General features: G+C 36.1%; 1 protein-coding gene across 2 annotated transcripts in view; it reads left to right on the forward strand.

The window, feature by feature from the left end:
* Window positions 1-24,936, forward strand: part of UBE2K (ubiquitin conjugating enzyme E2 K) — a 49,105-nt gene that overhangs the window by 16,803 nt on the left and 7,366 nt on the right. For both annotated transcript variants that reach the window (XM_076336120.1, XM_076336119.1), the window contains exons 2-4: window positions 8,731-8,824; window positions 14,176-14,234; window positions 16,798-16,880. In XM_076336120.1, the coding sequence (XP_076192235.1) occupies window positions 8,731-8,824; window positions 14,176-14,234; window positions 16,798-16,880 (236 nt within the window). The remainder of the gene's footprint in view (window positions 1-8,730; window positions 8,825-14,175; window positions 14,235-16,797; window positions 16,881-24,936) is intronic.

The raw sequence follows: 24,936 nt of genomic DNA on the forward strand, positions 1-24,936 counted from the left end.
TCCTCCTGCAGCCGGGTCTCCTCTTCCCACTTTTGTGCTCCTTCTCTTATTTGCAATGTTTTGGTGAATCAAATCAGGGAGTTGGGTTAAAATGAAAGGACTTTCTTACTAAGGTAGTTTTAATTCAGACGTTTGCTGTGCAGTTGTATGAACACTTGCACAAAATCCTGCCCCCTCCTTTACATTAGTTCTACCAGGGCCAGGAGGAAAGTAGGGCCTTTGCAGCTGTTAGACTGGCTTAAGTTGCTGTGGAAGTACAGTCTCTTACGTTTTTTGGTAGAGTGATGTTTTTAACAGCTGAACATCAGCAAGAATAGGTATTTTGATACCTTAAATAAAAAAAATTTTACTAAAACTTGGTGATGCTCCAGGTCTAACTCTTGCAAAATGAAGACTTTTTTAATATTTGAGATGTTTTGTGTTCTGACAGGAAAAAAAATCCCTCTCAGTATTGTTCTTGTATGTAAACATGTGTAATAATACAGAATATTAAGGTTGGCCTAGGTTTAGTCTCTTGTTAAGATATTTTATTAAAGAATCTTATCAAGATGCAATAAGTAAAACTGTGATAAATATGAAAATTCTAGTCTGAGTCTATTACCAGTACTACAGAATTCACACAGTATTCATATTTGTAGCTCCTTAGATATATTAAAATACAAGTTACATATTAGTAACATAGTATATTGATTAGTAAATGAAAAAATTAGTATGCAAAAATAATCTCACATTTTTACTAAAACAGACATAACTTTAGAAAATACATGTGAATACAGTGAGATGAAGTAGAATGTGAAATGTGGAAGAACTTCGAGACTGAAATTGATAGTAGGGTCAAAGAACGCTGGAGCGTTTTAAGAAAATGCATTTCTTTGTATTGACCTTTTCTTATCTAGGAAAACTGCTCTTTAATGTGCTTTAGGCAGGACTTGTTTCCTCTCTTTTCCTCCCCTGCCCCATACACTTGATTGTTTCACAGATGAGTGTTGCTCTGTGCTTTGAAGGTCAGCAAGAGCTCTCTGAGAATGCAAATGTGATCTGCTGATCTCAACTGATAGTGCGGTGGGTATACTTCATAGCCGTGACTGTGGTAATTATGTGACATTTCTGCTTCTCTTCTTAATAATAAGCTCAGGCTCTGGAGATGCACTTGATTCCAGCTTTTAAGCTAGAGTGAGTCTGAAGGAATACTTCCGAAGTATTGAACTATTCCCTCTTGCTTTGATAGCCCTTTGTGACTGGGGGTGGGGGGGGAATCAACAGTTTTAGACGTCAGTGTTTTTGAACTGGAATTTGCCATTTTGCTGCAGGACAGTGTCCTGCACTTTGTATCCTAGTAGAGTGATATATCCTGCCTTTTTGTTGTTTTTCCCATTTCTTGCAAAAGAGTGAGCTAGGCAGATGCAATGTACTTACCCTGAGCTACTCTGGGGTAGCAAAGGGTTAAGAAGGTGGAGTGTTGGTTTGAAAAGAAAGCCAGAGAGATGAGAGGAGAGGCTGGTAGTTGACTTCTTAGACAGCAGCCTAAGAGGTCAGCTTTTGTTAGGATCCTCCCTTTCTGGCATACCAGTGGAGAGCACTGAAACATTTGGACTAACTTGAGAGAGTTAATGGGATCATAGCAAAAGAGTATATGAAAATAACATGGCAATTATGGCAAAACAAAATTACTGTGAATATTTTTCCACAGATTTGCAAGGGGTTGGTAAATCAGATAAGAATGGACTTGGTTTTGGTTTTTAAGTTATTAATTTAAATAGTTGTTTAATGGAGTAAACTCCTACTGAAAGGTTAGAGTTTTCTGCTCAACGCTTATGTTGACTTGAAATACTCATGGCCTTTTGCAAAAATAGCATTATATGGATTTCATTATGATAGTCAATCAGATGATCTTTTTCTGTAACTCTTGAGATGTTCATGCCAGATTTTGGTGTAGAGTAGAACTGTTGTGGTAGAATATAAAATGCGGGGGGAGGGTAAGAAGAGTTTTATGAGTTTATGAGTAACTTTATAGTACTATAGATTAATTTTGCTAGCATGGCTTCAGACTAGGGTGAAGTATTTCTTACTTAATTTGGCTTGTTAAATATTGATCCTTATAGTGTCAGTATAAAATGTTTGGATGTTCAAAAGGTACCTACTTTACATTTGTAAATTGTAGCTGTATTGAAGAAGTAACTAAACTTTGATTAGATTTTAGGTAGGTTAAAAAGTGTTTATTGCCAATTTACCTCATAAAGGAATCAAACAATAATTTAAAAATGCTGTCTGAAAAATAAATTTAAAGTAATTTTTTGTTGTGTGATTGGGAAATAATTAGTGATAGAAAACATGTTGTTTCAAATGCATGCCCTCCCTCGCAAGCTAGTGGACTTTGTCCTTGGTTGAGAAAATTCTGGAGAAATTTTTCAAATTTATTCCTCAGTCTTTGATGAAAACTTGGCATGTACATTCTTAATATTTTTGTCACTTCTTAAAACTTTTCCTTAATGTGTAAGTTGCTAGTCTTAAAGCACTAAATGGTTACAGAGTTTTAATGCTTAGCTGCTTTTATTGCAACTAGATTTGTTTATCTATACATATCATTTATCATTTATAGGTGTGTCTCTTTCAGGTTAGGATTTTTCTGTTGGTTTTTGGGGTTTTTAATATACATGTTTCTAGAGTTTTCTGTAAGTTTTATTTTCTGTAAAAACAAAGTAAATTGACAGAAAATAGTAGTACTTTATCCAGTATAGAGAGTGTTCCTATTAAGATGGAGGAAAATCATGTTACAGGACCTATAAAATCAGACTGCAGGTAGTGAATTGCTGTATGGAATAGTGGGATTTTGTGTTTTTGCGTGGTTTTTCTTTTTTTTTACGCACAGAGTTATTCAGAAGTAACCGTTGGGTTTTAAATTCCAAATCTAACTCTGTTTAAAGTAGGGTGGTTTTTTGCTTGTGTGTGTTGTTTCTTGTTTTTATAAATACTTGTTTACGATGTCAGCATTTATACCCAAAGATATTTGATACGAATTTTGCACGTGGTAGCTGAATATGTAAGGTGAGACAGATACACTTAGAACATACAAGTAATAATTCATTTTGATACTACTTTATTCTTTTTAAGAAAGTAACGTGCTGAACTGAAGCTATTAATATTGCTAATAAACTTAATTTCTTTTCCTTTTTTGCTTTGACTGCAACAGTTTAAAATGTAGTATGTATGCTAATAGATGCATAGTGGAGAATTTGGCCCGTTTCATTTCTTTAGAGTAATTTTATTATGCAGGGATCAAAGGTCTAATGTTAAGATAATGTCATGGGGGGAGTAAGTAGAGCTGGTTGTTCTAGAACAGCCTCCCTCAACTTTTTTTTTTTGTCTGCTATCATCATCCGGTATTAAGTTTATAATGTGTTTTGTAGCTGTGGCTGACATGGAAGTGTGAGGGATTTTTGGGGGGGGGTTGGGGGTTTGCTTGTTTGTTTTTTCCTTCCACTCAAGAGGGTTCATCGATGTCAAAAACTGCTGGCCATGTAATTTAAAAAACAAAATTAAAAACATCTTATTCTTGCATTTTTGGTTAAACCTACCAGTATCTATCCATACATTGCTAGCTCTGATAATAGGTGTTTTTATGCTGATTACTTGAGGTTAACTTTTTTCTGATGGCCTACTTATCAAAGTAACTTGAATTTGGAGGCTTTTTGGAAAGCATAAAAAATTCCAATGCACTTGTAATTCCTACTTCTAAAAAAAAAAAGTAATTTACCTTCAGTCTTCAGGAAGTAGACTTATCTCAAGATCGAACTTGGAAATTTTTTTTTGGTAAATGTAGTAAATAGTATTTTGTATGCAGGAAAGAAATGTTTAGAAGAACAGCGCAATTTTTATCATCTTGTCTTAACATGCTCCTGTGATGTTGATGTTATAGTTTTGTCTTGGCTCCCTTTTTGCTTTTTATTTTCTGTGAAGGAAAACTTTGATTTTTTTATTTATTTATTTTCCCCCAAGAGTGGAGGTACTGGATTAGTGAAGAGGCTAATAGGCCACGAATAACACATAAATAAGAGTTTTTTTAAAGGCAGATTGGAGAAGAAAGAAGGAGATGACAGGGAAGACTCAGGAGAAAGGGTGGATTAACTGCAGAAAGAAGGCAGGCCCCTCTAATGAGAGACTCCTTGTTAAGGCCTGTAGACTATGGTGAATAATAAGAACAGAAGAACTTGTTGTCTGCTGAGAGTAATATTACAAGGTCCAGAACTGCTCTCTAAAAGGATTTTAGTAGAAGTGGAGAAGACATGTGTGGTAAAGTCTTCACAGTGGTAGAACTTAGTCTTCAAAGTTTCTGCTGGAGTGGGTTGTGTGTTCTATACAAGGAAGCTATTCAGATATAAAACTTACATTTACACTGTCATGTAATTCTGGATTATTTTTTTTAAAGAGGAGGCGGGCAAAGACAAGTCAAAATATTATTGATCAATAGCTACTGTGATAAATGTGACTGAGTGTCCAATCTTTGGGAGATGCTCACAGAATGACTCTTCAGGAAGGATTGATTCCCTTGAGTTTCTTCTTAGAGATAAGGATTTTGTAATGGATGAAAGTGCCTTATATGAATCTTCCCCAACTTTTCTGCCTCACACTTTTAGTTTAATCTCCACACTTGGGTTTAATCTCCCCAAGGCAGAATAAAATTGGGTAAGCATGACTATAGCAATGCATAAAGAGTCTCAGCAGTTGGGATGGTCTAAAAGACGACAAATGTTTTGACTAGAGCCCTAGTGTGAAGCAGGGGATACATTTAAAAAGAAAAAAAAGGCTATGCATAATCCAACTAGAATATGAAGAAAAAAGATAAGGGAATGGCATCATGCATTGTGTAATATGTTGCATTAACACTCCTTTCTCTTTTTTTTTCTTTGTCAGTCTTGATCAAAATAATTTTCAGGTGTGATGATGGGAAGTTCTGCTGGCATAGTGTTGGACTTCTAGATTCCTAGAAAAGGATTTTGGTGTCGGTGGAGTATTTTCATGTTGGTGAGAAATGCTAGTGGGAATTGTATTATTACAGAATTTAACTTTTTTGAGATTATGGAAATTAATGCTGCTAGTGATGGCATGGCTCATATTTCAGGAATTGCTAGCCCAGTGGTTTAGTCACCAAGTTGTCACTGAATCAACAGGAGGTGATACTATTTTAGACTTGGTATGGAAGTGTAAATGAGGTCGTTGTAGAATAAGTGCTTCTGGAAAATCAACTTGTGTTGTGAGATCACAAGTTGATTCATAAATTCTGTGCTAAGATCATTGGTGTCAGAGGCATGCTTTTGGAGAACTCTGCTGTTGGTAACATTTTAGAGACAGCTCAGATGATTATGGTGGAGGCCAGGGATTTATTCTATTAGAGCTGCTAAAATTAAGTAATTTTATCCTATGTGATCCTCATTAAGGGGAAATATTGCAGGAAAACACTCCAGATTTAATTGGATGAATAATCACTTCAGTACAGTCAAATATTAGTTACTGCTCCAGGGATGAAGGAGGAAGCAAGAATTGGCAAGGTCAAGCTGAGTTGCACCTTGAAAAGTCTATCAGAATAGCATGAAAAAGGTTTGTCAGCTATGTAAATAAAAAAAAATGCATTTGTTATATGGAGGGCATGGTAGAATTCAAGCACGAACCCGAAATTAAATTAATCCTTACACTGAAACAGTGTAATATAGCCTGCCATTTTTCCTCGAGGTTCTGTACAAAGGAAATAAGGGTATGGAGATAGCTACAGCTGTAGTAATAAAAGCAGTCATCTCAAATGGGGGAACCAGGATCACTGACTCTTGAAAGAAACTGAGCTCAGCAACAGTGTTTTTGTTTGGTTTTTACCAATTGTATGGAATCAGGAAGGATTTGTTGTGAAAAACAGCTAGTGTGGTACTAACTGAAATTGAGTATGAAGGTGAATATCCAGGCTGCTACAACAGTGTGCAGGGCACTGAAGAAAAGTGAAATGCTAAGTAGAAATTAAGCAAGCTGCAGCATGGGTTAACCATAGATTGTATCCTTGAAATTCATCCATTTTGCTATTGCTTCAGTCCTCAAGGTGGAAAGTTACAGTTTTACTTGCAAAGAACAAGAACTCCTGCTGTCAACTTGGAGCTTACCGGGTGAAGTTGACAGCTTACTAGTTGACAGAGGAAGAGCAGGAGAACCTAAGCAGACCTTAGAATGACTGTGTTACCCGAGCAGGTAGTTTTTGGTGACTTGTTAACTGTATTGGTTATTTAAACCAATGTACTGCTTTGTGAACTAAGAAGTAATGCACAGGGGCAGTACCTCTGAGAAAGCACAGTACAGTTGCTGAAGAGGACAGAAACTTCCATAGGAAGCCTTGCTGGGACTCTTGTCACTTGACCTGAGCCTTGAGTCATGCTGCCATGGAAGAAGGCAAATTTGATCTTAGGTTATGCTGGTTGTGTTGTATTTTCAGTGAGTGCAACAGAGTGTTCATGGCACTGATTCTGAGACTTCGTCTAAATTTTTTTATGTACGGCTAGTTAGGTGATCATGGGATGTAAAGTGGAGAAATTAAAAAAAAAATCAGTATGGTGAGATTAAAATTTCAGCTTGTTTAGAGCAAAATTGAGGCTGAAAAGGGAAATGGGTATAAATACCATATATTTTGCAAGGGGAATAAATACTAGAGATACAAAGAAACTTGTTGAAGCTGGGAAACAATGCTGTCACAGGTGGGTGTAAATAGGTTATAACTTTACCTAAATTGTAGTTTAGAAAGCTTTTAACAATTGGGAGGTTGTGGAATGAGCTGCTAGTTGGAATAGTGAGAGCAAAAAACTTTTAAGTTGCAAGAGGAATGTGTTGCTTATGATTGAGTTTGGATTCAGAGAGGGAGTTTCTTACAGTACCTGGCTGTTGGGGAGGGCTGTCTCGCTGGGACAGTCTGTCCTGCTGCTGCTCAGTATTATGGAAACAAGCTTTGAAAGAAAACTTTTGGTTGCTCTCTGGTCAGGCAACTTAAATGAAGAGTAGCAGGAAAGAAAATAAATCTAAAATGTTTAAAAACATAATTTAATCAGTTCTATTAATAACTTCCTTTCTTTGATGTCTTAGCTAAGGTCACGAAAGACAATGCAAAATCTGATGCTGAGCTTATATCTATAAACTAGCTTTTTGTTCTAAATTAGTAAACCAGAACCATTACATTTAGTATTTAACTGGCTTTTGATTTTGGAGGTGCATGGTGTGTTCTTAATTGTAGCAAGGTTGAGTTTTTGTTTTTTTGAAGTGCAGTACTTGGCCTCAACTATGCAGTTGTAGGTGCTGCCTCATTTGTGTGGGTTGATGGGTTTTTACCCAAGTTTTAAAGACAAACGTGTGTAACTATAGATGTAACAAGCTCCCAAATCACCATTGGATTAATTTAGTGAAACTTTTAATTAGGGTCTCTTACATGGTGAAACTTTTACTTAAACTTTGATTTTTTCTTTATCTGTGAGCATCTTTGGTCGGAAGAGCACCCTCTTTGGTGGGGGGGACTGAATCTATAGAACATTTACAGGAAGGAAATAGAGGTAATCTCCCAGCTGTTGTTCAGTGAATTCTGCATCCTTAATGGTTCACATCATTGGTAGATCCAAGAACCAGTTGATGGCAACCATCAGCTTTATCTGACTTAACTCTTCTCTCACAGCTGTCAGCAGCCAGGTTTACTCTGAGGGAGAAGAGAAGCACAGCTGCACAGGGCTTTTTGGCATAGAACTAGTTGGAACAGTTTTAAAGGATCTGGGAAGATGATAAGAGTTCTTGAAAAAAAAAAACATAGGATTCAGGAAATCTGTATTGCAGTCAGTGAGCATGGTATACAGAAGTAGCAGAATGGACAAACCTGTAATTGCTTACCTCTAAAAACTTCATGGTAAATTTTTCTAAAAGGGGATTCTGCTTTGTATCCCCCCCAAAAAAGTTACTGGCTGGAAGATTTGTATGAATTTCACTAACACGCCTCTCTGGACTTGGAAAGCAAAGTCAATGGAATGAGTAGCTCTGGCTAAACAGTTCTGAGAATCAGTTTCTGGAAAACATATGTTTTTTTCAGTATCAAAATACAGTGTTTTTATTTTGTAGGCAAGTTGATATGGGGTGTGAAAGTGTTGAGGAGGTGACAATGAAATTCAAGTGTATAAATAAATTGTACCTTACGCCTAAATATTAAAGATAAACATGATCTTAAGACTACAGTATTCTGTTTAGATCATCGTATTGTTTAAAAATAGTGAGCACTCCATTTGGGGAAGTCTTTCTGTATTCCAGTGAGAGTGACAATCATGTCTATTAATTAAATTGCTCTAAACAAGCAAAAAACCAATGTGTAACTCGGTCAATTTAATTTTATAGTTTAAGATATGTAGAATTAATAGCTGATTTGAAAGATCACGGTCTTTATAAAATGTAATCAACTTAAAAATATAACTTTAGATATTATATTGGGTTGCTTTGCTTATTTTAGTGATAGTATAAATAATATTGCAATTTCTAATGCTTCACAAGGAGACTATTTTTAATGAAGTAAAATTCCAACTGGAAGATAGCTATTCACTTTAGGTTACTACATTTTTAAATTTTTATTTTTTTTTAAACTACTATTCTAAAAATTTAAAATACCATATTTTTGGGGAAATCTGTATGTCAAATGCTTACTTATGATTCTTTGTTTCTCTGTTTATTTTTAAGACGAGCAAAAATCAAATTAAAGTAGATCTTGTAGATGAGAATTTTACAGAATTAAGAGGAGAAATAGCAGGACCTCCGGACACACCATATGAAGGCAAGTAATGTTTTTGTGTATGCAATCATTGTACACTTCAAATCGTGTCTTGAGATGCTTTGTTTGTAAAATTAATTTACAGCATAAAAATGTAGAACTACGTGTTATAAAATATTCTGATTTTTAAAAAAAGAATACAAATTTTAAGCTTGAAAAATATTTCGATTCAACTTCTGTATTACCTGAAGACAGATCTCTTCTACAGTAGGATAGACTATCCCATATCAAAGCTTAATTTACAGGTATAAACTGTGCAGTGTAATTGGTATAATTCGGACTTGTAGTTGTTTGTTTACTGTCTTGACAGTTTAAACTCCGTAGCCATGAAGCATCAAGAAACTGAGCTTCAGAATCTAATGTAACTGTACATGTATTTCTGTGATCTAATGTGGTGATCATTCAAAAACGTTGCATTTTTCCATCTCAAGGAGAGATGCCATTGCAAGTTAAATTTGGGATTAATCTTGGGCATCCGTGGGTCCCCATACTTAATTTATACTGGAGTGGGGGACTCTATAGTAGAACTTCATGTCTATAGCTCTCTTCAAAAATTATACCTTATTGACTTTGTTCTTTGTTAAAGCTGGTATCAGTAATCATGCATCTCTTCAGTCTGGAAAAAGCAAGATAACTTATTACATAAAGAAGCTTTAACAGAAGCTAATATAGCATACTTCATCAGAGATACCAAATTACTCAATAGTGCTGGTACTTGTAAACTTTCTGTTTGTGCATAATATATATGGAGCTGGCAGACACCTTCTGTTAAAGTTCGTTGATGATAAGTGAGGATTTCTGGTTTTAATTTTTTTTTTTGTTACTTTTAAATGGTGTTTTATTCAAATTGTCCATGCCAGGTATATACTTTGATTTGAATTTGAACTTCCAGTAAAAAAAAAAAAATCTCAAAGAATGTTGCAGGCAAATTGTTTTGTTGGAAATTAAAACAATTTTTGAAGTTTTCTGTTGCTTTCGTTGCTCCATGCCTTGGAGCTAAGAGTTGGACTTGAGTATTGTCCAGAGATCAGATGCGTGCTGTTTGTCATTATTTTTCAAAATAAATTCTAATCAAGTGGGGAAAATAATCTGAAAAATGTTGTGTAGGTGTACATGCACTCGAAAGCGTTAGTGGCTGCTGATGAAAATCTGGTGGTTTCATCTTCACTGAGGAGGACATCCCTTGGGATTGCTTCTCTGGGCAAGGAGCTGCTGGTGCAGCAGCATTGGACTTGAGAGCAGGGAGAGTGTCCCCAGTGCCTGCTCCCCACCCCCCACCCCCTCCCCCACTGGGGCCCAGGGCAGATAAAGGATGAGGAAGCAGCCTAACGAAGATTGACATTGGAGAATATTGGGCAGGGCTAGAAGGTGTCAGAAGCTGAGGAGGAAGGAAATGAGCCTGGAAGGGAGAGAGTAGAAAAGTAGAAGCATCTGTAATGGTAAGGATGCTCCCCTCCAGAACTTGAGTCCCAGAGTTCCTCTGCTGTCTAGCAGATAATGGCGGTTTCCCCCCTCCCTCCCTTTCCCCATGTCTCTCTATCCTCATCTCATCAGCCACTAGTGTTTAGTTGACAGAAGATAATGTCTGGAAAGAAGATAATTTCTTCTGGTTATAACATGTGCCTTCAATTTAACAGGAGAACTATGCTGTGGACCTAAAATACATAGTCGTGCTGGTGACCTATTTGGAAGTGGATCATTCTGTTTAGTGTAATAGTTCTGCAAATATAGTTGGTCTTGTAAAATCAGATGTTAAGATGTTGCAAAATTAAGTAATTGGATACTAGGAAACATCTGAATGATGGGGGGAGGGTGTTGTTTTGGGGGTTTATGGTGTGTTTGTGTTTGGTGTTTTTTTTTTCCATTCAAACAGAATTAATCCTCAGGTGAGTTGGTTTGTCATGGCTTGCCATTTTTTTTTTTTCCCCTCCAGGTCAGCATTACCTCTGCTTATAAAATTGACCTTTTTTGGAGAATGTATTGAGAGTTACTGGAAATGAAAGATGTATTTATGTGTCACAAAAGTTAAAAACTGTGTAGCAGCTCATGAAGAGGGTAAAAAAAGATTTGGATGCCTGTCTGCAGAACTGGGTTCTGTGTGATGCTGGATAATTCAGCTAGACCAAATTTTCAAAAGCCGAGCACTGTGTATTCACATATTCGGCATATCCTGCTAATGAAAATCAGTAGTATATGTTTAGTGTGGAATTTGTTGATGTGAAATGCATGCATTACGTACTTACATATGAGTACATTTAATGATGAGGATATAGTAAATATTCCTTTTGGGGGGCTAAAACTATTATGTATTCTGATTATGGCAGGGATCTCATGGAAAAGTAATGTGATAGTATGCTTACTTTAACCTAGAAGGCATATGCACCAAGAAGCAAAATGAAAGTTATCAGCAGTCCAATTTCTGGCATTTCCTGACACTTGAGTAATTTACTTTGGAATGTTAATATTTCTGTAACATAGTTTTATGCATTTATTCCCTTTTGGGTAATTATGAAGGGTTTGCCAGTGTGTGTAGTTTACATTTTATGACTAACGCAGTAATGCGTGCTGGATAATTACTGACTGATCTCCTGTCATCTATAGTCTGAACAATGACGCAGCAAGAAGTGCATTATGAAGAAAAGCTAATTAATGCAGTAGTTCAGGTCAGACAATTCCGTGATACAGGAGGGAATTCTAGGACCATTGTGAAGTGAAAGAACAGTAATATTTATTGTTGACCACAGTTGGCGAGGTATCTGAAAACAAACTGGTGCAAAATTCTTTTATAGGTGATGTTGGGACATTTGGTTTATGACTGAGAGGAAGAATGCCATCTATTGTTGACAGATTTTACAGCTTTTATTTTTCTGTCAGTAGTGTCAACTCATATTGATCAATTATCAGAATATTGCAAGATACAACTTCAACTGAAACATGCTTGCATCCCACGTTAAAACATGTGTGTTTGGAGAGAGGACCTTTGACAGTCTAGATTAATGGCTGCTGGGTTTTACTTGATTCAAGAGCTTTTCAATAGATAGGTTGGGTTTTTGTGCGTTGTGTTTTTTTTTTTTTTAAACCCTGTGTAACCATGGTATTAATTTCAAGGCAAGTTCGCATGTGAGCCACAGTAACTGCAAATTTTATAATAGGGTATTTCTTCAAGGAAAACAGTTAACTTGCTCTAACTTTATTGTGAGATGTATGCTCCAGTAGGAGTACAGAAGGAATATTCTGCCATTACTGTTTAATTCTATCTCAAGTATTAAATAGCTATGAAAAAGCCATGCATATGCATATGCCTTTTAAAAAAAAAAAAAAAAAAATCCGCAGAAATATTGGCATGTAGAAGTTAGTATGTTAGTCACTTGCATTTTAAATGTAGTATTAAGGAAATTAATATTCATATCTGTTCAGTTTAAGTCTTCAAACCTATATTTTTAACCGTAAACTTCAGTGCACGACAACAATACTGTATAAATAATATTACCAATTAATTAGTCCCTGCAATTTTGAAATGTTTTGGACTTGTACATTCCAGGTGGAAAAAATTGGTGGCTGAATAGCCTGTTATGCAGAAGGCTGTAATAGTCTGTCTTTTAAAGGCAAGTTTTAATGGTAAGCAGAAGAAATGGTAATACCTAAGGATAGGTTTTATATTACCTTACAAAATAGTGTGGCAGTAAAATCATACAGCCACTGATGAATTTTTGCAATCCAGGAACAGTGTAATTGTTCTGTTTGTTAGGAAAAATTGCTCCTTGAATTATGTTTCAATTCAGATAAAAGGAAGAGCAAACTAACATAATGTCTGTTGTTGATGTGTCTTCAAAAATGTCACCTGTGCTGTCCTGTAAACAGACAACTGATCAACTTAGACATTAACTGTTACGATTTTGGATTTACTGGCCTTTCTTCTATTGTATTTTCTGCTAAATCTTCTCAAGTTATTGTAGTATTAAGTGAGAAAAAACAGCTGTAGAAAGTAGTGTAAAATACCAAACTGATATTAACCAGTTTCAGGTGTAGTGTATTAGACTGAATTACATCTTAAAAGTGAGAGGTGTTAGTAGCTGCTAACGTGCATTTTGGCACAAATAAAAAGGTGCCATAGACTATAAGTGTTCAGAGTGTTCCTTTGAGGGTTTGGGGTTTTTTTCCTGCATGTGAATCTTGCTGCCTCTATTGAGACTACTTGAGAGCTGGTTTTGTGTAGTGATTTGCAATAGAGTAAATCACTCTTGAAATCCCAAAGGAAATATATTGCAGATACTTCAGCTTTAATTCAAGGAAACTTATAAATTGTAACAAAGTATATTGAGGGAGGGAAAAGGTTTCTTTCTGAAAGAACAGCAGTAGGATGAGGAAAAAATTGGCAAGTGAGGAAAAATGCTTTCAGTTTCTATAAAAATTAAATGTCTAAATTAGTGTGTATGTTTTGTTATACTCTGTTCTTTTTGTCATTAAACTGCTGCCTGACAAATGATCTTCAGTGGGCAGGCAGAGATAGTTTGAGATTTGCTCCAGAAGACATAAGTATTGATAGTAAACTTGAATGTTAACAAAACTATAATTGAAATAGACATAGGTAATGATACTGTAATGGGGAGAGAAAAATGAGAAATGTTTAGAAAAGGGCAGTAGAAGGTGGTTCTGTCTGCCAAGCTCATATTATCCTTTTTTGCATGCTGTAATCCTGCAAACTATATTAATAGTACTAGGGTGTCAAAGTGTTTGCATGGTGTGGAATAGAAGTAACTACTTCAGACAGTAATGTAGAACATAGTGGAAGCCTCCTTTTATTTTTTTTTTTCCCCCCCAAAGTGTGGGAGCTTTGCTTAAATGACTTAGTCGAACATTCTTCAGTTCCAGAAACTTTAAAATGAAATAAAGTTAATTTCAATTGTGTAATTTGAAGAAAATTTATTAACTTGAGGTATCAGAAAAGAATCAAAATAATGTAATATCCCGTGTTCAGCCTGAACATTCCTATGGCCTATTGTTTCATCTGTTTTGGGGATATTTGGTTCATATTTTGGTATATTTTACTAAAATAGAGCATGGAAATTACAACCTTGGAAACGAGAAACTATAGGAGAATGTACACATTAAATATACCTAAGAAATACAGATTCTGATTTGCATAAGCAAATATGACTTTATTAGATTGACTTTATATGCATTTATTTTCTAAATTTCATATATCTTATAGTATCTTCTAGCTAATACTTCTGAGTAAATTTGAATTACTTGAAAACCTGTCCATTTAGAAATGTAATCTTCATTGTCATGAAAGACTAAGCTTGGGTAATGTTCTTTTGTTTTAATTTCTAACTTGTTCTTGTCTTTTGCAGGTGGAAGGTATCAACTAGAGATAAAAATTCCAGAAACATATCCATTTAATCCTCCTAAGGTACTGTAAACACTTTTTTTTGATAAAATAATTTGGCTAACAAGTTGTTTTTGAGTGTCCTTATTTATTTGCTTGCGTGTGTAGTCTCTTTGTAGTACTCATCTTTTTTTTTTATTTATTCTCCTCTAGACAGGCATCGGAGCTGTCATCTTTAGGTAGAAATAATGTAGGATGCATAGCTGTATCCAATCAGAAGTACACTCTGATTATTCCTTAAAGTACAAACTGGCAAATTCTGGGGAGGAGCTTGTGCCTTATTATTGACCCTCATGTAATTTCTTTTTGGCAAGATAAATACAGTTTTCAGATAGCCATACTCTCTACATCAAGTATAACTATCTTCTCTCCCCCTCAGTATCATTGAAGAAATACTGTAATAGATAATTACTGATTCTTTTAATTTCTTGGGCTCCATAAGTTATATTTAGTAGAGTCTTGGGTCTAACCTACGAAGTTTCTACTAATAATTAAATAGTGAGGTGTACGGTTGTGTGACTTGAAGAACCAATAAAGAAATACAGTGGTCTTACTGCAACTCTATTGAAGGAATGCATAAAACATGCACATGGATGAGAGATAAGAGAAATGGCTGTGGTAAAGTCACTCATACTTTTTTTTGCAACTTATTGCCCTTTCAACTTTACTGTATCTTTCTAGCCCTTTAAATTTGTGATTCCACTTCCTTCCTAAATGGATCAATCTGAATAGTGTTCTGCCCAGCCATCTGCAGCTGCAACTGTATATTCCTGTGCCCTGATTTAGTCCCTTCTTCAGTGGCTTCTGATGAATCAGCAGGCTCCTGAGTTGTCTGACTCAGCTTCTTGATTGGTTTTTCAGTTTGTCTGAAAGTTGTCTTTTGAACTACGAACGTGTCCTAGATCCTGATTATTTTCACCCTGGTGTGTAATACTGGGAAGGAACTGGGGAAGAGGAGGAAGGGAGAGGTGCCAGTAGCTCGTAGCTCCTTGGCTCTTGTCCTTTGAATGACTTCCTTGAGGCTGGAGTGAAAGACACAGAAAGTCTTAATGAAGTGTCTGTTGGTTTCAGTTCTTTCATCTGCATGTGTTCCGGCGGGACCTAACATTAGGAGAGCTGAAACAGGTCATAGACACTGAAAGATGGGTCTGTGAACCATGGTTTAATTGCTGCTTTAGGGCTTGGTGGTTTTTATTTCCAAAGCTTATAGACAGCTGTTAGAAGCTCAGTGCACTGTAGCATAGTACTTCTTATTCTGGAGTCTGTAGTCTTGAATTGGAGGCCTTTTTGCTTGTGTCTAGCCCTGCCTTTCATCTGAAAGATTTCTTTATCTTGTTCAGTATGTGCTTTGACAGCTATTGTTAGCCATCGTTCACTGTGAGAAATTACCTAGTATTTACATGGCTTTTTACATTTTCAAAGTAATTTAGTGAGTTGAGCTAGTTAATAAGTGGCCCAGCTGACATGATCTCTTATTTTTCTGTCCTGGAAAGCAGAACTGTTATGGTCTTGCCTATTTCTACACCATGATTGCACTGATTTTATTATAGCCCTGTATGTAGGGTCTTCTGCTGTACTGCCTGACAGATGTGTTCTCTGCACTGATTTGCTTGCAGATCAGGGGCAAAAGTTGAAAGATCTGTGCTATATGTAAAATGTTTGTCAGGAGTTTGGGGTGAGGAGGTGGAGATGAGGAACACAGAGACAGGTCAAAGTCACTAGAAGGCAGTTAAAGTGCAACCTGAAATAGGGTTTTGAAGAAAATGAAGGAGATATTTCTAAAGGCATGTATATATTCCTTTCAGAGGAAGCTTTGGGTTTTGAGGCTTTTAAAAGAAAATGCTGCTTTTAACTTTCTCAGTGTCTTTTTTAAAAAAACAAAACCAAATTATTTTATTCATGCTTTGTGAGCATGAATACGCTTTATTTTAGTGTAAAAATACGGACATGGTCAATGAATGAATGCTGGGGCTAGATCCTTTCAACAGCAAAGAAAAATAATTGTAATCTAGTCAGGTTTCGGTTTGTTGAAGAGCTTTCTGTATATGGGTAATGAGACTGGATGGTTGTAGAAGTAGTAGCATCCACCAAGGAAACTTTAATAATACTTCTGTAGCTACCAACAATGAGATCCAATGCCTACGTTAAGAGTTCAGGGACTTGTTTCACTTTATTAAAAGTGGACTTTCTAGCATTTACAGTGTTGGAAGCTTTAAGTCTGTATTTGACCATCTGCTTATGTCGAAACACTGGTACTGCTGGAGGATATTTCTAAATGGCTTTGTGTGATTGCAGGGATTTGCACACATGACAGCTTATGGGAAAGCAGTTAGGGGTGAGTTTGGTGTCCTCAAATGGGTAGTAGTCTGGTTTTGAGTAAAGCAAGGCTTTGTCTAATAAATAGCCTTGCAAACTTGAAGCCTCCTGAAATAAGTGGTATCACATGTCTTAGTTCTGTTTTTTAGCTTGATATTTCCTAAAGTAGTATTTCTTTATAATATTATTAGAAATGGTACATTTAAAATGTTTACTTAATATACTGCATTTAATAACCACTTTTGTTTTTAAAAATTGTCTTGTCTTCTAGGTGCGGTTTATCACCAAAATATGGCATCCTAATATTAGCTCAGTCACTGGGGCCATTTGTTTGGATATTCTGAAAGATCAATGGTAAGATTCCATATGGATTTAAATGTGCAAAATCAAATATACCAGTGTCCTGGATAAGAGGCAACAGCTCATGTTGCTTTTCACTTCACATTTGTAATTTGAGATGTCCTTAAAGCTTATAATATTTCAGTATAGTATTTTGAGTTGAAAAGATGCAAATGAAATGATGGGGTGGTAATTTTGGAAAGTACTAAGTAGATATTATATGCATAGAGATCTTTTCCAAAAATTTTTACACTAGGTTTAGGGTGAACATTTCATTGTTGTTGATATTTTGGGTGTTTTTGTAGGAGTTAAAGAACTAACTAAATAAAAAAATTTCCATTAACAAATCCTACCTATTGCCTCCTGAGGTGTAAGCAGAAAAATCCCAAGTGCTTATATCTTCATTGTGATTCTCCTACTTCCAAATAAAAATTAGTTCTAATAGAGCTAAAACAATGTATGAAGGGAGTCTGGGAGTATAAAAGGTAACGGGTCAGCAATAGGAAAGGGAGAAGAAGAGACTGACCGTACTGATTCTGTCTCACAGTTATCACTGATAATATTTATGATTTTCACCTCTGTAAACCATTTGCCTTTTAGTTGCTGGTCAGTTGCTGACTTTTGATTACTTAATGTTGCTGAAAAAGTTTTAATAGTCAAAATCTGTGGAATAGACCTGTAAATGTCCAAACTGTAACAGCTGAACTCATTGTTCATATTTTTTTTTTCAAGTGATATATTTCATGTGGTTTGAAGATCGTATGCACCCATTGTATGATAGACATAATATCTAACATGAATGGAATTCATCTTTGTTATTTTCCTCCATGTCTGCCCCAAAAGAATAGGACTGTAATTCCCCAGCAGATAATATCAATATCTAATCCATACAAGCTTCAAATGCTTGTAAATTCAACAACTTCATCAAGACTGCTATTGGCCAAGCAGACATGAGTTGGGTTTGAAAGAGAAACTCTAGAGCAGAAAGCTTGAGTGGGAGTCTTGCAGGTGACGCATCCAGTGTATTCATCTTTACAGAGTGAGAAGATTATGCAAATCATGTGGCACAGAATAGTGTAAATTACTAAAATGAAATCATAATAATCATAAGCTGTTTTCTTTTTTCATTTCCGGAACGGCATATTTTTTTTACAGTCTCAGAGCACTTGATGTTCTTTCAGGTATTAGAATCTTTCAACATACATGCCGCGGTATATGGTATAATTTTTCTATCAGTAAAGCCAGTGCACTTTTATACCTGCGTCTAGTTACTCATACCACCCTACAATTATACTGGAGATTAATGACTCTCTAACTGCGCAAGTACAGTTTTCTGAGAGAAAACCAGGCTGGCTGGTTGGCTTGCGTGTTGGGATTTTTTTGAATTTTTGTTTGTTTGGTTTTCAGTTGATTGCTTTTTTTGGCAAAACAAATTTTGGAGGGTATTTTTAATGGGGATCACTTAATTGATTTGAACTAGAGCACATAAACCTGCTTTCCCAGCTAGGCTTATTTCACTCAGGGCAAGATTTAAGTAGTGAGGATATGGGAAGGCGAAAATTCTTTATTTCTAGCAGCAAAGGTACTTAACATGGAACTGCATCCCAGTGTCATTAATACTCTCTTGGGAAGAATTTATCCAAAGTTTTTAAGCTCAGGGTTTGGTTTTTTTCTTCCATCTTTTGGTACTCCTTTATGCACTGTCTAGTTGCTTTACTGAGAGTATCAAGGTCTGTGACTTTAAACAAGTGTCTTCAAGGCTAATCTTTCTGTACTGAAGCCCCTAAACATCATGTTTCTCAAAAATGACACTTACCTAGCGTTTTTCCCTAGAAACTTTGAAAAAGACAGTCCCTAGCAGAAGTCATGTTTATCACATTCTGAATTAAAACCAAAGTAATTCAACAGCTTTTTTAACATTTTCTTGTTATGTTCATGTTACTTTAATATATTCCCTAACTAGCATTTTCTGTGGAGAATGATGGATGATCTTGCTTCTGTAGCAACAGCCTGGGATTCAGGAGACCACATTTTGGTTTCCAGCTCTGGAACAGGTCTTCTGCTGTCTTTCATCGTTGCCAAACATTGTGACTTGAAACAGTCTTACAAAATTCAGTCTTATCCCAAAACTGCTGCTTTAAGAGTGAAGCAGTTAATCGCTTTAAGATGAAAGTTTCTGGCCTTTTCAGTGGCTGATCAAACTAAAAAATATAAAATACCAAAAGGCAACAAAGACCTAAAGAAATCATAAGCTTCAACTTAGTGGTTTTTTTTTAGTCAAAACCATTGAGATTTGGAAAGGAAGAACAGGAGAGGAGATTTGACTTCTTGTGGTCTTTGAAAGTTAGACCTTGCACAGATAACTTAATCTGTGTCTTAGTTCTGCCTGATGAAAAAAAAACATTAATACCTTCCTTCACCAAGATGTATACAAAATAGGAGTATTGGAAGAATAGCTTGCCTTCTGTGTATTTAAACCAGCTGGCACAGGGAGCACCAATATTATGCCACTTATATACTATTAAACTGTTCCTTTGAAACACTGTCTTCATTTGGAAGCACTAAGGAAAGAATTTCACAGAACTTGGTGGTGGTGGTGGGGGAGGCTTCCTATATACTATAATCCCTTTTCAAATGATTCTTAATGTAGTGATCCCTTCATTTTCTAGTGATGCTCTTTGTAAGTTTTTTGTTTGTTTTTTAATCACAGAATGGTAAATGAAATGTGAGGAAAAATGTCTTTACTGCAAGAGTGGTTAAACATTGGAACAGGCTGCCCAGGGAAGTGGTGGAGTCACCATCCCTGGAGGTATTTAAAAGACAAGTAGATGAGGCGCTTAGGGTCATGGTTTAGTGGGCATGGTGGTGTTGGGTTGACAGTTGGACTCGATGATCTTAGAGGTCTCTTCCAACCTTAATGATTCTATGATTCTATGAAAATCTCTCGAGCATTGTTGAAGTGCTCATCAAAGCCTCTGGTCCTTTGGAGAAGGGGAAACTGTTGTGGCTGCCTCCATCCTTTCTTGTTTGAACAATTTCAGTATTGTGATAGATAAGACTTTTTTTTCTGAGTAGCTTCCTAAAACTTCCTAAGCCGTATGAATGGTTAATGTTGTTTAAATAGTTTATTGTTCTCAGTATATGCTGTTTTAGCTATTTAAACTGAGAAATGCCCACATCACCATATTTAAGTTTTCTGCCTGTGTAGGTTGAACGATGGTTTGAATAAAATGATAAGCTTCATTAGAAAGCAAACAAACAAACAAAAAAACCCCCAGGCAACACCCCCCCCAACCTTGATAATTTAATATTTAATGGATTTCACCAGGTATTCAAAGGTAAATGGGACAAATGCAATTCTGAAATATTCTAATGGCTGTGTTCTGGGAAATATATTTAGTTCCACAGTCTCTCTTGTCAAATCTCTTAGTAACAAGCTCTGTTTCTGAAGTGCCACTTCATTGACTTGTAATGCTCTTAACTGAATAATGCTACACTTGTTGCTGTGTTTAAATACAAGTCTCAAATTCCAATGCATATCTGTGTTTTTCAGTGAGGTCAGTGGGAGATGAAGGACAGAATGTGGGCTTACAGGACTTAATAGGGTTTCTTAAAGAGTTAATAAGCTGATAAAATACTCATTTATATGTGGTGAATACAAATACAAAGATTTTAATGTGTTTGTATAGTTAAAAAAGTCTCTTCCCTACTCACCCATCCCATGATAATGATTTTCTATTCTAATGAGCATAGTTGAGATATTGTTGTGCATATTGGCAGGAGGTTTTATCAGTTCGCAAAGTAATGTCTTTAAATGATTATTTTTTTTAACGAGTTTAATGAAATTCTGCACAGTATATGCTTGATGCTGAAATTCTTTGCAGCTGTGGATTTTCATCATGTTGAGATTTGTAAATACCTGTTATTCCAGTTTGTTTGCAAAACAGCTACTATTTGCTAAACAGCTACTATTTGCTGGTAGAATTAAGAGGGATATGATTTTGTAGAAGGAATACTGTTTATGCTGATCTGATGTGACTTTTGTTAGGTGGTTTCACTTACTGTAGCCTATATTTATCTTCCAGGCTAGTATTCTGTCTCAAAATTTTATTCTTAAATATAAAATGTATCTAATACTGTTCATTGAAACCTGAGAACTAAATCACTTGAAAGCTGTTCTGCATAAATCCCTTGAGCAGTGATTATCAAGCGAATGTGTTGTGGCTATGTGTATGGCTACAAAAAACTCTTGGCTGTTGTGGTTTTGACAGTTGAAATAAAAATGAATAATAAGAATATTTTTTTCATAGTGGCTGTACTGGAAGAATCATGCTTCAGTTTCAGTTGAGATGCAGAAATCATTATTATAAGAGATAATACAATTTTAATAGATACATAAGCAGCAGCCAGCTCATAGTAATCATCTTCTTGGGCATCTAAAACTGCTGGGTTTTGTTCAGGGTGTTTGAAGGAGCACTGAGCCTCTTTAAAGCTTTGAGGAAAAATGAAGAGAATATTAACATTGTTTGAGGGAACTCTTCAGCAAGCAGGCTGTCTTTCCCCCCCCCCCCCCCCGCACTATGTCAAAGCTATTCTATTATTCTCTTTTTTTTCATTCCCTAATGGGTGCCCAGTCTTGTATAGTCACAGGAGAAATACAACGGGCTTCCACTCAAAGGCCTTATTCATTTCCTCCCTCCTTCCAGATTCCATAAGCCCTCGGTACAAGTTCCCAGAGCTTTTCTCTTGGATTAACAAGCGTAGTTATTTCACAAATGGAATAAATATTGCAGATTATTTAAAACAAATAAATAAAAAAATGTTCCCAGTACCCATGTTGGGTTGACAGAGTGGAGCAGCAATCTGCTGGCTGCAGCTGTTCCCGTTGTTCTGCTGGGTTACCTCTCAGAGTAACTAGAGAGATTGTTTCCAGAGAGGAATGTACAGAACATAAGTAAAAACTTCCTAAATGGAAAATTACTTAGCCTTTAAAAATGAAGAAGAAAAGAAAAACTGGCAGTATTTCATAATCCTCTTAGGACTCTTTCAGCTCATCAAAAGGTAAGAGATTTCTTACCTCAGGCATGCTGGGCACAGCTGGCTTGCTGTGCTTTTTAATATTATCACTATATCCACACAAACTAGGGGTGCTCTTTTTTAATGGAAATGCGCCAACATATCACCAAAAAGAAAAGGTAAGTGAATAAAATATATATCAGCTTTCTTTGTTCTGATTCACTCCAGGTTTCCCTTGCTGTTTAACAAATGCAATGTCAGTAGAAAGCCTGGTTTGTGGTTAGGCTGTCCAGAGTGGAGACGTTTAGTTTGAAGTTCTCAGAGGGACAGTGCTTCCCTGTAGTGAGTTCTCTGAAGCTCACTGGTAGATGTTACCAGTTTAATGGCCTTTCCTCCCATTTTGTAGGTGTCAAACTTGCAAGCCTGCATAGTGGCTAAGCAGCATTTTGGGATGGGGGTGGGAGTCAAGGGTTATTGTAAACTTTAGGAGAAAACAGGAGCCATAATGTCATGTGCAACGCGAATAGGATGCTGGGATGCAGGAAGTTTTACCAGCAAAACTCATGATATAAGCTGCCTGCTTTTTATTTATGATTGGACAGACTTCCGTTGGAGTAGTGCACCCACTTTGAGTGTTGTATTCCAAGAAAGATGGGAACCATGGGAAAAATCCGGAGTAAAGTAACAAGAATGATGGTCTAAGCAAATACAACCTACAATGAAAGATTGGAAAGCCATTTTAGCATGCAGAATATCAAGCATGGTGAAGCATTCAAACAGATTTTCCAAGAAACTTGTGAGGCTCCAGTTAAGAACAGATTAGACAGAAGTCTGTCAGGAGTGATACAAAACCTTGCCTTTGGCAAGGAGGAGAGAAAAAACCTAAAACCCAAGCATGTAGCTAGCTGGAGTTACCAGAGGGAATTGCTTGAACTCTGAGATGCTGCAGGTAAATCCACGCCTAGAAATAAACTTCAAATATAAGAAGAGTTGGAATTTTTTTTTCCCCCCAGGATTCTATTCTGGAAAAATAAACCCTTGAGGAGCACTGGAAAATGCAGATGACATGTACCTTTCTACTGGAAGTTAGTTTTAAGGAAAACACAACTTTTTTGCAGTGCATTCTTCTCTAGCTTGTGGGGATGTCATGTGGGCTGCGTGTGTTGGGTTCTTTTAGTTTTGTGCCACTATTAGCATAGATTTTCCTCCAGAACTGATTATGAGAATTGTTTTTGCTCTTTGCTGATGAGGAACAGGTCCTGCCTTACTAGTGTCTGTAAATGTAGTTCTGGGCAGTCATCTCCATTCACTCTGTTCTCCCAAAAGAAGGTAATGGGAAGGAAGAAGAGCTTTTTAAGGTACTTGGGAAATGAGAATCTATTTTTAGCTGTCCCTCCAGTCTCTTCTGGGAATCTTAATTTATGTCTGAAAAACTAAGACTAGGCTATGTAGAAAATAAAAAGACTTTTTTTTATTTTCTTTGATCAGGAAAGCTAATTGGTGTCCTAAAGGTAGAAAATGTTACATGAGTATATGATAGTTACATGGAATACGTCAGATTTTCTTTACCATTAATCACAAACTTTAATTTCCTTTTTTTAATACAAACAGCAGCTGAAGCTGTAACAGGTTTTCTTCTATGATTTAAGGATACTTCTTTAAATGTTTGTGTCCAATGAAGACTTTGTCTTATTATGCATGAGATGTGAAAGCCATTTTGAGACATGAGACTTGAAAATAAGTTGTAAACTACACTTTTAAACCTTTTTACATATGTAGCTAAACTAGTCTTGTCTACAAAGTTATTATTTTAGAGTTTGAGTTCTCTGAGCATATAGCCATCTGTATATCCAAATGGATGAGGTATTTATTTTTATTACTCACTTTGAAATTGGAATGTCAGAACAGAAGTTCAAGTCCCAGTATGCTTTATATAGAAATCTACAAACATAACAGATGAACAGGGCCTAGCAGTCTTGAAAGCCAGAGATGGCTGGAGCCAGCACAGAACTTCTGTTCTAGGCGTCCGTGGCACCTTTGGTCCTTAGTAAAGCCGCCTGTTCCCCAAGGTATGTTTTCCACTTCTAGAAGGTACAGTGTAAATGGAAGTAAATTGCATGTAAAAGTGGCACAAGTGGCTGTGACCCCTTTCATGTTGTCTTCTCTACTTTAAATAATGACAGTATTTTCAGATGTCTCTGAAGTAGAAGGATTTCTGTAAAGGGGAGTGCAGAACAGCTTTTATTTGGGGAAAGTAACTACAGTATCATTACAGTTGATAGATATTTCATGTTAAGTCTATCTTTAAAACCACACTAAATAGCATAATAAAATTACTTAACTGGGAAAAAAGACTTTAGGTTTTTAGTGTGTGTGGTGGATGTGGTAGTTCCTGAAATCCACTGCATAAAAATAAAAATCCATTTGAGCATAGTAAGGCCTGAAAGACTTAGCATTCTGTGACACCTGAATGCCGGAATAGTAGGCATGTTGCATTACATTCATTTAATACTAGCAGATACCACTGTGAATTGTGTCATCAATGCACACATTAAATAGATTAATCTCAAGACAGTATAAACCAGTAGAGATCACAAAGAACAGGAAATTATAAGAGTAACGTAGTATAGGTACATGTAAAGCAAAAATATTTCTATGTTCTTTCACTGAGGTTTTTGTGTGTGTGAGTTAGGTGTGGAAAAACAAGATGCTTTGTACTCTTGAGTTTACTGTGTTAGCTAGGCTCTCATCATGCAACTGAGGATGTGTTTCAGTAACTAGGTGTTCTTTATCTGATTAAATATAATCTTACTAGTTAATACCCAGCTTTGTTTGTAATTTAAAGAAACATTCTTTGGCTTGGAAGAAGCATTCAGCTTGGAACCTGAAATACTTAAATTTAACTGGAAGATAATCTGAAATTCTGAAAAAAAATGTTTCGTTACTAAGGAGTAGGTTTGGGAAAGGCGAATTATATGTTGTGAAGGTTTTGTGATTTGTCAGAATTCGGATTTAAAAGCACGAGGGTTTTTTGAAGATTTAAGCCCGCAAAGTT

The sequence above is a fragment of the Aptenodytes patagonicus genome, chromosome 4, assembly GCF_965638725.1.
Source record: "Aptenodytes patagonicus chromosome 4, bAptPat1.pri.cur, whole genome shotgun sequence".
In the NCBI taxonomy this organism is placed as follows: Eukaryota; Metazoa; Chordata; class Aves; order Sphenisciformes; family Spheniscidae; genus Aptenodytes; species Aptenodytes patagonicus.